This window comes from Neoarius graeffei, chromosome 26, assembly GCF_027579695.1.
Source record: "Neoarius graeffei isolate fNeoGra1 chromosome 26, fNeoGra1.pri, whole genome shotgun sequence".
Classification (NCBI taxonomy): Eukaryota; Metazoa; Chordata; class Actinopteri; order Siluriformes; family Ariidae; genus Neoarius; species Neoarius graeffei.
This window is the reverse complement of record NC_083594.1, coordinates 131,517-144,135: the sequence shown is the minus strand read 5'-3', so window position 1 is coordinate 144,135 and position 12,619 is coordinate 131,517. Positions and strand designations below refer to the sequence as shown.

The following is a 12,619-nucleotide window of genomic DNA, read 5'->3' as shown; positions in this document are numbered from 1 at the left end:
TAAACTCATCTCCGGTCCACACGGTGGCGCCAGTCTCTGAGTTTTGGAGGCGTAGTATTTTATCCTTTGACTCCGGAAGTAAATTTTCCTCCACCAGTGTTAGACGCGTTGGTTGTTGTGCTTGTTGAGATGTGCTGTTTTCTCACATTGTGTCTTTGTGACAGTAAAATAATTGTCTGTAATGGATGTTAAAGTAATTTTTTCAGGAAATTTGTTTGCATCAGGAATTTAATGCGTGTTTGTGTTCGTTAGACAGTTAGCTTAGCTTTCTTTGCTTGCCGCTCAGAGGAGACGCGAGTTTATGTAATTATTAATCCGTAAATTCGGTGATTACTGTGGTGGAGATTAAACGCGGTGTGAAGATGAGTTTAGCGAACAGCAGAGAGCAGAGAAGCACCGCAGGGAACCGGATGGCAAAAATCCTGGAAGCGGAGGAAGAGGATGAGTTTTACAAAACCACATACGGAGGATTTAATGATGTGAGTTTTCTCTCTCTCACTCTCTGTATGCGCGTGCATGTGTGCGTTTCTTTGGTTTAAGGACAATATCAGCATTTGCTGTTTACTGACACCGCGGGGTTCCGTACTGAATAGGGTGTGTGTGTGTGTGTGTGTGTGTGTGTGCGCTGCTATAGGAGTCTGGTGATGATGAGTACCATGGTGATCACTCGGACACTGAGGATGAGGTGGACAGCGACTTCGATTTGGATGAAGGCGACGAACCGGACAGTGAACAGGAAGAGGAGACGCCGCGCAGACGGAGCCGGATACTCACTAAAGCCTACAGAGTGAGAAACACGCGCGCACACACTCGCTCACAGTGTCAGGGTTCTGGATGAAATTGAATTTTTATAATAATCACAAAAGTGTCATCAAATTGAGTGATTTCTAAAAACAGTTAGGAAGTAGTTTTACAGAAAACACGGAATCAATTTATATTCATAGGCTAATGAGCAGTGCCAAGTAAAACAAGTGTGTGTTTGGTTTATATTTTATTTTTTTAGGAGCCTGTAAAGGTAATGAAGCCCAGGGTCAAACATCCATCTGAGGAGCCGAAGGCTGAGAAACCAAAAGCAGAAAAACGTTCAACTCACGAGCTGCAGGAGATTGGAGAAAGTGTGTACGAAGCATACACAACACATTTTCACTAATGCCGCTTTTCCACTACAAACGCGGCTGAGCCGTGCCGTGCTGAGCGGGGCTGTTGGAGTTGCATTTCGACTACAACCGCGCTGAACCGTGCTGGCTGGAAGTGGGTGGACACATTGGGTGGAGTTAGCAAAAGTGGGTGGACATCACGTGATGTCGTTAAGCAGCGCAAACAGTGACATCAGTGAGCTTTTAAGCGGTAGTCTCACGACCCGGATAGTAAACAATAAACATGGACATGGAGTCGTTAGTGTTGCTGGTCTTGGTGCTGTGGCTTGTAGTCACCGACAACGCCAACAGATACTGGCAAGAGCGTATAGATGAGGCGAGGCGCATAAGGCTTCAGAAATTCTCGTAATTCTTCTTCTTCTTCCGGGTTTACGGTGTTTACAGATCCCAGCGTGCTCGCGGGGCGTGTGTGGGCATGTGAGGACACTCCTCCTCACCAATCAGTGCACAGGGGAGTGTCTGCTCACGCCCCCAGCCTCACTCGGCTTGCTTTGGCTCACTTCAGCCCCACTCCAAAACAGTGCGAGTTTTAGGGGCTAAGCAGGGCTGAAGCGAGCTGAGTCGTGCTGTTTTTTGGTAGTCGAAACGCGAGCCGTGTCGGGCTGAAGTGAGCTGAAAAGGGGTAGTGGAAAAGGGCCATAAAGCCGACGGAGTGAAACACACACAGACAGGGCCTTATTTGCCAGTCTTTTAGTAAAGTTGTGTGTAAATGTTATTTTAACTCTCATCTGTAGCAGTAAAAAAAGTATATAATCTAACAGTATAACAGTGCCCAAAATTTCAAAACCTGGAGCTAAATTACAGAAAAGATTAATTATTTTTGAATTAAGTGCAATGAAACTAAAATGGTTGACAATGAAATGGGGGGGGGCACTACGGGGAAAGTTCCATGTTTATTTTATTTGTGTGTGCATTTCGGATTCACTCAGCTAGAAATTCCTTGCATCCTCAGCGATGGTGCGTTAGGAAAATAGGGCCCGTCTGTGTCCACAGATCCAAATGATCTGCAGAACGCTAAGGAGAATACGACACATTGCAGTTTGAGAAGCACCAGATCGATCGCTCACTCACTCACTGTGGGCTCTAATGAAGAGCTCCACAGGATTGAAGAAACTGCATCAACAAACAGAACTGACTTCCAGCACCATTCTTAAACAAGTGACTTATTTGTCTTAAATTATGTTGACTTGCTTTTTTTTCATCCTTAATATTTTTAAATTCATGGCATTAATATGAAATGACAGAGTTTCACCAACGTTGTATTAAATTTGTCTCACTAAAAAGACACAAGCTATTCAATCCTGGCAGCGTAATCCAGTAGTTAGTCTTCCAATTAAATTAACACGCACTCAGGAGCACAAGTTGGATGTGAACATTTTTCCGAAATTGCATTGAATACCAAATGTTACTGTGTAAATGCTCTCATAAATAATTTCTGAACAAATCCATTTGTACCTGACTTGATAAATGAGGCCCAGCGTATTTTTTGCATGGTGGTTAGTGTGACACATTTCTCTCTATAGTGCGGAAGTCAGTGAGGAAGTCGACTAGTGAGCACACGAGGAAGACGTTTGAGCGTCTGCAAGAGCGCCAGCAGGAGGCACCGAGACGCCGCAGAGTTCATAGAGACAAACCACTGAGTCAGGAAGAGTTACTGAGAGAAGCTCAGCACACTGCACAGAGCAACCTGGAGTCACTGGGTACACACACACTCACTGATGGCTGTAGTAGGAATAATCTTATGAGGTAGACAACTTTAACATGGGAGATGATGTATTGTGTGTGTGTGTGTGTATATTATAGAGAATTATGAGCGCCTTGAGGCTGATAAGAAGAAGCAGGTACAAAAGAAGAGGAGGTTTGAGGGTCCAACAATCCGTTATCACTCCGTTCTGATGTCTGAGCCACCAATCAAAGATGAGAACGTGGATGTCGAGGGGTATGCACACGCGCGCACTCACTCACACAGTTATCAGGTATTCGTTAGAACCTGTGAAAACAATAGAAGGTGCGGTGGTAGTAAACAAAGAATTTCATACCAGTGTGCATTAATAATAATGCAACAAAACAAATGCGTAACCCCAAACAGTGTTTTGGTGGTGTTCTACTCAGTGAGGACAGTTTTCTGGACAGACAGCATTTTACAAACGAGACTTGAGTTGCACACTTGGCTAAGATGTTAAGCTAATGCTATGTTCCTCTGATATAATGATGTTATCTGCAGTGTTCATCTGACACAACAGCTTAGTCTGCAGTGTTTGACATCTTTTTGTTTAGTGTTGTAGCGAGGTCGTCTGCATCAATGTGGGCCTCCCCCCCCAATCCCCCCCAGTCCCCAAACGAACAAATCCTGTTAATGAGCTGAATATTTAAAATAAAAAAACATGTCGTGTGTTAGTGAAATTCTTGGGTAAGTTAGTGCATTATTGTCAGCAAGTACTGAACTTTGTGACACTTATTTACATCACACACGTTTTAATGTCACGTTCTCCATTTGGGTGGCACAGTGGTGTAGTGGTTATCACTGTTGCCTCACAACAAGAAGGTTCTGGGTTTGAACCTCATGGCCGACAGGGGCCTTTCTTTTTTGAAGCACTTTTTTTTTTTTGAGCAAGGTCTTTTTATTGATAATTCAAAATTGCAGCAAAAAGAACATCATACAGAGACTGTCCCAGAGTTTACCAGACATCATGAGCATGAATGAATGCAAATCAAATAGAGACTGTCCCACCCACCCCTTGACGTACAAAAATAAGTAAATAAATAAATAAATAAAACCCACATACAGTCAGACCAGTCCATTGCATGCAGAAATTAATTACATAAATAGATGTGTGTGTGTGTATATATAGGGGAGCATTGTGCGCCTCATGAGAGTTTGTCAGCTTCCATATTTGCCGCAAAAGTCAGGAATGGTTGCCATGTAGAAAAGAAGCGTGCAGTTGACCCTTTAATAAAGCAGCGGATCTTCTCCAGTTGCAAGTAATACATAACGTTCTTAATCCAGTGACCATAACTTGGAGGTGAAGAGTCTTTCCATTTACACAAGCTTAGCCTCCTGGCCGGGAGGGAGCAAAAAGCAACAATATCGGTTTGGTTCACGCTTAAGTTGACATCCTGAGGGGTTACTCCAAATATCGCCATGGACACGAATGGGGTGATTGATTGGCCACAGATTTTTGAAAACGTTTCAAATATCAGGCCCAGTAGTTTGATATTTTTGAGCATGCCCATAACATATGGCATAAAGTGTCTGGGGCCTGTTTACATCGATCGCAGGTAGGGTCAAAATCACTGTATGCTAGAGCCAGTCGAGCCTTAGACCAATGAAGCCGATGTACAACCTTAAACTGAACAATGTGCCTTAGACAGATAGAGGATGAGTACCTTCTCTGAATAGCTTTGTGCCACACATCATCCTGTATCCATTCCCCAATATCTTCTTCCAACTTTTGTTTCAAAGAGTTCAAAGGTTCAGGATTGTAAACAGTAAGCATTTCATAGATTTTACTTATGGTCTGGTTTTCCTCTATGCTGCATCTAAGGACAGAGTCTAAAAGGGATAGGGTAGGACAGAAAGGAAAGCAGCTGGACTGAGACCCCGTCCACACGTAGCCGGGTATCTGCTAAATCGAAGATATTTTTCTACGTTTTGGCCTGTCATCCACATGAAAACACATCAAAAACGAATATTTAAAAAAACTCCGGGCAAAGTGAAGATTTTTGAAAACTCCGTGTATGCCTTTTCGTGTGGACAGAGATAACCGGAGGTTTGCGTTTTAGAACGTCACAATCTGCGCCAAAAAAATGACAACAAATCTGCCCTGACGTCAAACGTGCGACCTTTGTTTACTGCAGAAGCCAGATAAAGCATGGACTTAAGCTAGCCGCACACTACGGCGATCCACGCGGTACCGAACCGACCCATTTCAGAGCCGACTCCCGACTGTTAACGAGTGCAGTCGCGATTGAAGCGACACGTGACAACTTAATAGCTTTGTGATTGGCTATTGGATATAGTTACTGTTAAATCCAACACTTGAAGATGCTACAGGCTGAATTACAAATGACACAACACGGAATATGTAGCGCACTATCTAGGCTGCATGAGCTATTATTCCCAACCTTAAATAGTGCACTTATATAGGGGAGTTAAAGCGATTTGGAATTCAGCCACACAACTTGAGCAGAGTGGCTTTCCAGCCCACTGTGTCTATGGATAAAGCTTCAGTCTATGGAATTACAGTATATACCTGCATTAGGTGCTACCAACACGTAGTTCTCGCGCTAGAAATTGTGTTTAATGATGTCACGTGTTATATGCGAAAGATATGATTGGCTATTGCTCGCGACTCTCGCCGATCAGTCTGGCTCCCGATTAGTTTTTTGAATCGGCTGTGAGATGAGTCGGTACCATCGAAAACTAGTCTTTACGCCTGACTCGCGACTTCAGTTGGCTCGGTACGCTGAAAATTGGCGTAGTGTGCGGCTAGCTAAAGAGTAATGGATCGGAGGAGTGCCTTGAAAGCGTTAATTATTGTGCAGGTGCTATTTACATGTTTAATTTTAGAAGCCCAACTACTGCTCCAAGAGCACAGGCGATGTGATTAGGGGGTAGGATTTGGGGAAATAACCATCTACAGGTTTGGAATGCTTATGAATGTGATTGAAAACGCAGATGTTCGGTTATGTGTGGAAGGGATTTTTTTTCGAAGACGAGGTGGTGTGGATAAAACATTTTTATAAACGGAGGGGGGGAAAATGTTCGGTTTTAAAAATACCCGGCTACGTGTGTACATGGCATGAGAGGCCATAAAGCTCCTGAGCTGCAAATACCTATAGAAATGTGTTCTGGGGATGTCAAGTTTCCCCATTAGCTGCTCAAAAGAGGCAAAGGTTCCATCAGTACAGAGGTCATTTTTGACCATACCTCAAATGCTGTATCTGTTATAGTGGGGATAAACATACGTTTTCTTGCAATTGGTGTAATGAGTGGCGGGTCATTAAGTTTGAAATGGCGTCTAAATTGATACCAAAACTTAGTGGTGTATTTCACAATTGGATTTGTCGTGAGACCAGATATAGGTTGCATCAATGGCAGTTTAGCACACAACAGTGACAGCAGAGAATGCAAAGTAGATTTCCTTTTCATAGTTACCCAACTTTTGCGGTAAGGTCTATTTGGATCCAGTATAACATTAATATTGGCTGACCGATGATATAAAAAGTTTGGAAGTGACATTTCCCCCTGCTTTGTGAGGCTGTTGCAATATTCTTTTCTTGATCCTAGGCCTCTTTTTATTCCAAATAAAATTTGAAATTTGAGCATCTAGATTGTTGAACATTTTTATAAGGAATATTGATAAACTCAGAAAAAGATAAAGAAATTTGGGTAAGACAGTCATCTTGACCAGGTTAATTCTGCCACCAAGAGAAAAAGCTACTGAATCTCAGTGGTCAAAGTCTTGTTTCACACACGATAAAGTAGGTAGTTGGCTTTATATAGATCATTATATTTGTGTTATCCAGACCCCCAGATATTTAAATTTTTTAGGGCTGATCTTAAAAGGAGATATGAGAGAGGGTTCATCTGAGGTTCCTGTACCATCTCATTATCTGTAGCCGCTTTATCCTTCTACAGGGTCGCAGGCAAGCTGGAGCCTATCCCAGCTGACTACGGGCGAAAGGCGGGGTTCACCCTGGACAAGTCGCCAGGTCATCACAGGGCTGACACATAGACACAGACAACCATTCACACTCACATTCACACCTACGCTCAATTTAGAGTCACCAGTTAACCTAACCTGCATGTCTTTGGACTGTGGGGGAAACCGGAGCACCCGGAGGAAACCCACGCGGACACGGGGAGAACATGCAAACTCCGCACAGAAGGGCCCTCGCCGGCCACGGGGCTCGAACCCAGGACCTTCTTGCTGTGAGGCGACAGCGCTAACCACTACACCACCGTGCCGCCCGTTCCTGTACCAATTAGTATTAATTCACTTTTCTGAAAGTTGACCTTATAATCAGAGATCTGACCAAATTTATTAAGTAATTCTGTCAGGTTTGAAATACTGGAAGAGGGCTCGGAAATATAAAGTAGCATATCGTCAGCGTATAGTGACGCTTTATGTTCTGACGCCCCTCTCTGGATTCCTTTGATGCTGTTGGACATTCTCAGAGCAATAGCAAGTGGTTCAATTACCACAGCAAAAAGAAGTGGTGACAGGGGGCACCCCTATCTTGTACCTTGCTGTAGCTTAAAAAAAGACGACAGGTTATTGTTAGTGCGCGCAGCGGCCAGTGGAGACCAGTAGAGAGTTTCAATTCAGGATAGAACTTTAGGACTAAAGCCAAATTTTTTTTAGAGTGTAGAAAAGGAAGTCCCATTCCACGCGATCAAATGCTTTTTCTGCATCTAACGAAAGGATCACTTCTGGTGTATTAGATGTGGAGGGACTATAAAGAATAATTGCAAGGTGTCTAATATTAAAAAAAGTAAATTCTTAATAAAACCAGTTTGGTCTGGTGAGATGATTTGTGGAAGGATTTTCTCTAAACGTCTGGCCAGAATTTTAGCAAGAGTTTTGGCATCCGTATTCAAGAGTGGGATTGGTCGATAGGAACGACATTCAAGGTGGTCTTTTTTTTTTTTTTAGAATTAATGAGGTAATTGCCTGAGATGTAGTGGGGAGGCAAAGATTGGGACACGAAGGCCAGTTCAAAAATGGATAACAGCAAAGGGGAGAGCTGGGTAAAAAATGTTTAAAAAAAAAAACTCAGTCGGATATCCGTCTGGGCCTGGGGATGTGCCATTCTGCATACTACTAATTGCCAAATTGATCTCACGGGTTCTTATTGGAGACAGGGGCCTTTCTGTGTGGAGTTTGCATGTTCTCCCCATATCTGTGCACGTATATCCTCCGGATGCTCCGGTTTCCTCCCACGGTTCAAAGACATGCAGATTCGGTAAAATACCCGGCCACTGGGGTTGTACAAACCAGTGCATACTTGATGCCAGTCCCAAATAGATTGGGGAGGGTTCTGTCAGAAAGGGCATCCGGTGTAAAGCCTACACCAAATCAAATATGTGAACAGATCTGCTGTGGCGACCCCTAACAGGAGCAGCCGGAAAGAAGTATTCTCCATTTTAATGTCATCACTTGCTCTTCTCCTTTAGGCTGGATCAGGACACACCCCTCTCAGCTTCCTCTTCCTGTACTGCAGCATCGGGGGCTGGGGCTCTCTGCTCGCGTACCTTCATCACCTTCAGTGACGATGATGCATTTGAGTCTGCTTTCCCACAAATGGCCCGTGTCAGCCCTGACCTCCCCGTTCAGGAAGTATGTCCTGTTACCCATAATCCGGCTTTATATCGCGACCCAGTTACAGACATCCCGTATGCTGATGTACGTGCTTTCCGGATCATTCGTGAAGCTTACCGTAAATATGTTGCTGCACATGGCTTCCCTAATGACACACACTCTGAGCCAGCAGGGGGTGCCAAAACCCTACGTCTAAAGGGACTGACTGTGTAAACACATGAACACAATATGCTCACTCCAACAGGGAGCAACAAGACTGCAGTAAAAAGGACTCTTTCTCCCATCCCCTCTCACACACACGTGCACACTACTGTTATTGTTATTCACACATTAAAGATGATCATAAACTTTGCTCAAGTTTTGTTCTTTTCTGCATTTGTTTACCATGTGTTTCATCAGCTACTTGCTTTTTTTCACAAACCACCTTTTGTATTGTTTGTGTTGAACTTTTAAATTGCTTTATTTGGTAAGTTATATAACACTAGAGCTGGGTTGACTTACTTAATCAGAAGGTTTTCTACAACAGTATCTCTGATGGTAGGTCGTGGTGAGAAGAGTCTGGCTGCAGTCTGCTGCAGACTGGAGCGCCACTCTTGAGAGGAAACACGTGGCCTATGCTCAGATGCTGCATTCCATTTACCTCAGAAGTCAGAGCTAGGAATGATGTCGCGCCCGAGTCAACGTTGGTGCAGTACAGGAAGTCTGAAAACCAGTACCAGCAATTTGCATAATTCGGGTAAGATTTATCCACAGTAAGCAATACCAGTTGATAGTGCAACATGTGTTAGGGTGACGTGAGGGTTAGGTTAAGGTTAGGGTAGGGTTAGGATTTCTGGAAAGATCCACATCTTGGCCGAGGCCAAAGCCGTGTTGTGCACTGTCCTTCCCAAGCCCCATCCTCGATGCTCCACAAGTGCCTGGTAAGTACCCCCATGTTATACTTTCCATTATTATTTGAGGCTAGGTTTTGGGTTAGGCGTAGGTTTAGGGTTAGGATTTGGGTCGGGGTAGGATTTCCACAAAGGTCCACATCCTGTCCTAGGCTAGGGCCGTGTTGCGCACTGTCCTTCCCAGCCCAGGTTAGGTCAGGGTTTGGGGCAGGGTTAGGTTTGGGTAGGGTTAGGGTTTCCACAAAGATCCATGTCCTCGAATAGGCCAGGGCTGTTAGGTTAGGGTAGGGTTAGGGTTTGGGTAAAAAAAAAGTGTTTACAAGTTTAATTCAAGGTAGATGAAAACAATTAAAAAGGTAAACAAAGACATTTTGACATAGACATAACTGTAAGATAAGGAAAACATTACCTGTGCTCAAAATGGAAATATATATCCACAAAAAGATCATCAACACCGACAGACAACTTCTTCACTCCATCTCCCACACAAAGATTAATTAAATGACAGATGCAGCCAATGTTGAAACAGTTGGGCTGCTTTGCTCTAATCCTGGTCAGCACCGAATTTCTTTTCCCAATCATAACATTACAGTTGTCAGAGGCAAACCCAACACAGTTGTCCCACAGAATATCAAGTTTCCTACAATATGTACAATGTGACATTGTAAATGTGTGTAGCAGATCACATGATTTTTATATTTTTTCCAATAATTTTAATAATATAATGATAATAAACAAGATTGTAGAGGTTTAATATTGCAACAGACATGTTCTTTTATAGCATAAATATTAATAAACTGGTATAATTAATGAAGTGACAACTAAAATAATTTCAACTTTCATTAAACCTGAAAAAATGCTTATTTCAAGTGTGAAAATATAAAATACCTCAAAACCTCATCCAGAACAGTGAAGATCGCCTCGCTGGTGCCAATGTTACACACTGGCATGTCCAGGATCCTAGATTTCGCTCCAGTGTCTGTGAAAATCTTCACCAAGATTGCTAGTCTCTTATCCATTTTCTTATCATTCGATTCGTCAATCATGATGGAGAATGGCGATGTCTGACAGTGGTCAATGACAGGCTGTGTTGCTTCAGTAGCCAGGCTCTTCTTGATGATTTGTGTGGTCTTTGTACGTTTGCAGCTGATGCTTTTCGCGATTGTACTGTCCATACAAATGTTGGGCAGAAGCTCTGTCAGATGATCAGCGACGGCCATGGGCAAATTGTGTTGTGCTATGAAGTTACACAACATGACTTCGGCCTTCACAACAGTTGTTGGCATATCAATTTTTGAGCGCGCAAATACTGTCATCAGTGGCTGATTTTGCCTTTGGCTTGCATTCCGCTGATGATGTTTCAATTTTAAATGTTCTTTCACATCATACACTCCCGATGCTGCAACTCTGATGTCACGCACACACAGTGTGCAGTGTGCGTATTCGTCGTTTTTGGAGGCTGCCAGTTGGATTATGCCATTGAAAAGGTCCTTCCATTCAGGGAGAAACCTACCGCTGTGTTGTGTTTTGAATTTCTTTGCCGGAGCGCCCATTCAGAATCGTTTCAGTCGCTACTGAAAGTCGCTCAGGTGGAAATACGCTTTTCAAACAAAATGTTACTTCACGGTTGGCAGGATTCTCGCAATGCGGTGTGCGCGTGATCAAAAGTGGAACAAATTCTCGCTACCACAAGATAATGCGTGATTTCATAAGACTCTTTACTGGCTGTCTGTGCTTTCTGTGGTGTACAGTACGTTTGTAAATGTTATGCGCTCTTTTATCATCGTGGGAATTGATTATAGCTCTAAATAAATATTGAAGTTTTTTTAAAGAATCCGTATAACTTTATTTGTACGCCCGTATACTACGCTTATTGAATCAAATCCGTATAAAATACGGACATTCCGTATAGACCCTTTTCACGTGACGTCACGACAAACGCAGCCGCCATTTTGGACATGTACTACCAGTAGTTTACCACAGCCAGCATTGAGGAACGGCAGCAAAAAAAGTGTTTATTTTCAGCAAGACTTCCATCATGCCACTATATTGCTGTGCACCTGGATGTAGTAACCATCAACACACAAGGCAAGGGTTATCATTTTATCAGATCCCGACGGAGAAGACGGATAGCGGCCATTAAAAAAAAATTAACACATTGGCAGCCCTCGGCATACCAGCGCTTGTGCAGTGACCACTTTGTTGGAGGTAAGACGAATAAAATTAGCCAGAAAAGGCATTACATTGCTGTTAACATTCTGTGGTGGCGAGTGTGTAACCAAATAGGCTAAAATAACCCATTGTAACCTCTTTGTTCTTCTGTAGTAGCTATTAGCTAACGACATTAGCTAGCGTTGTGTTCCTTTGCTGTTGGTAGACTGTAGGACAGATCAGAGGCAGTGTCCTACAAACAGCGCTTAATTTGAGGGGGAGCAAGCCGGAGCGCGCTCCGGAACCTCGGGCGTTGGCTCCGGCAGCTATTTACACTGGATCCGGTGATCCGACACCTCTCTTGACTATATAACAAAAAAAACAAAACCCAAATAATTAAATAAAAAAAAAAATGCAAGTTTATTTAGTGTTAATGTCTGATTTTGATATCTGCCTTGTTGGTGATTTCCCTCATGAAACGACATCCACAAAATATCTGCAGATGAACTTAATTTGCAGTGTTATTACAAAACATGCCCAGAAGCGCCGCGCCCCGCCCCCTTTTTTTCCGCACCGGAGCCGCTCATCCTCTGCGCTCCGGGACCTCCCACTTTACAAATTAAAGCACTGCCTACAAATAAGTGTTCAAAATAAGAGGAACATGTATTTGTCTCTTAAATCCAGGCCGTTCCCTGTAATCTGTAACACTGGGTTGGAGAAAGTAATGGCAAATAGTGAGTGCACAAACCATAGAAGGTAAACTGTACACAGCGCCAGGGCAGTGTGATGGTATGTCTACTTTTAGATTGTGTTAGCTTATCAATGAACACACTCGTCACTCGACGAGTTTCACGTCTTTACGACGGATACTTAAATGTGTGTTCGGTATTATTGTTGCAGTCTAAGCAGTCATTGTAGCAGCTAGATGAGTGAGAACCGAAAGGGTCTGTGCCATAAACCGTTATTTCTGTACGGCGTTGCTAATGTGTCGTTACTGTTGTTATTTCTCCCTCTGCTCGCCCTGTAAATGCCCTACGTCGCTGGATAGCGAAGGTGTTTTCTGCATCTCGCTCCTTTTTCTTGTATGTTCTCCGTT

At 43.3% G+C, this 12,619-nt stretch overlaps 1 protein-coding gene across 1 annotated transcript; it reads left to right on the top strand.

Moving 5' to 3' along the window:
- The first annotated feature begins 87 nt into the window (after nt 1-87).
- vps72a (vacuolar protein sorting 72 homolog a) lies at nt 88-8,834 on the top strand. Its single transcript, XM_060910100.1, has 6 exons — nt 88-479; nt 635-787; nt 1,004-1,115; nt 2,681-2,857; nt 2,961-3,096; nt 8,338-8,834. The coding sequence occupies exons 1-6, from the start codon at nt 363-365 to the stop codon at nt 8,693-8,695; spliced, it is 1,053 nt and encodes a 350-aa protein (XP_060766083.1). The 5' UTR covers nt 88-362; the 3' UTR covers nt 8,696-8,834.
- The last annotated feature ends 3,785 nt before the right edge of the window (nt 8,835-12,619 follow it).

Excerpts from the sequence above, each read along its gene's own strand:
- vps72a (XM_060910100.1), top strand. The coding sequence starts at position 363 with ATGAGTTTAGCGAACAGCAGAGAGCAGAGAAGCACCGCAGGGAACCGG. Across the intron at positions 788-1,003 it reads TACTCACTAAAGCCTACAGA|GAGCCTGTAAAGGTAATGAA; the intron begins GTGAGAAACACG and ends TTATTTTTTTAG. Across the intron at positions 1,116-2,680 it reads GCTGCAGGAGATTGGAGAAA|TGCGGAAGTCAGTGAGGAAG; the intron begins GTGTGTACGAAG and ends TTCTCTCTATAG.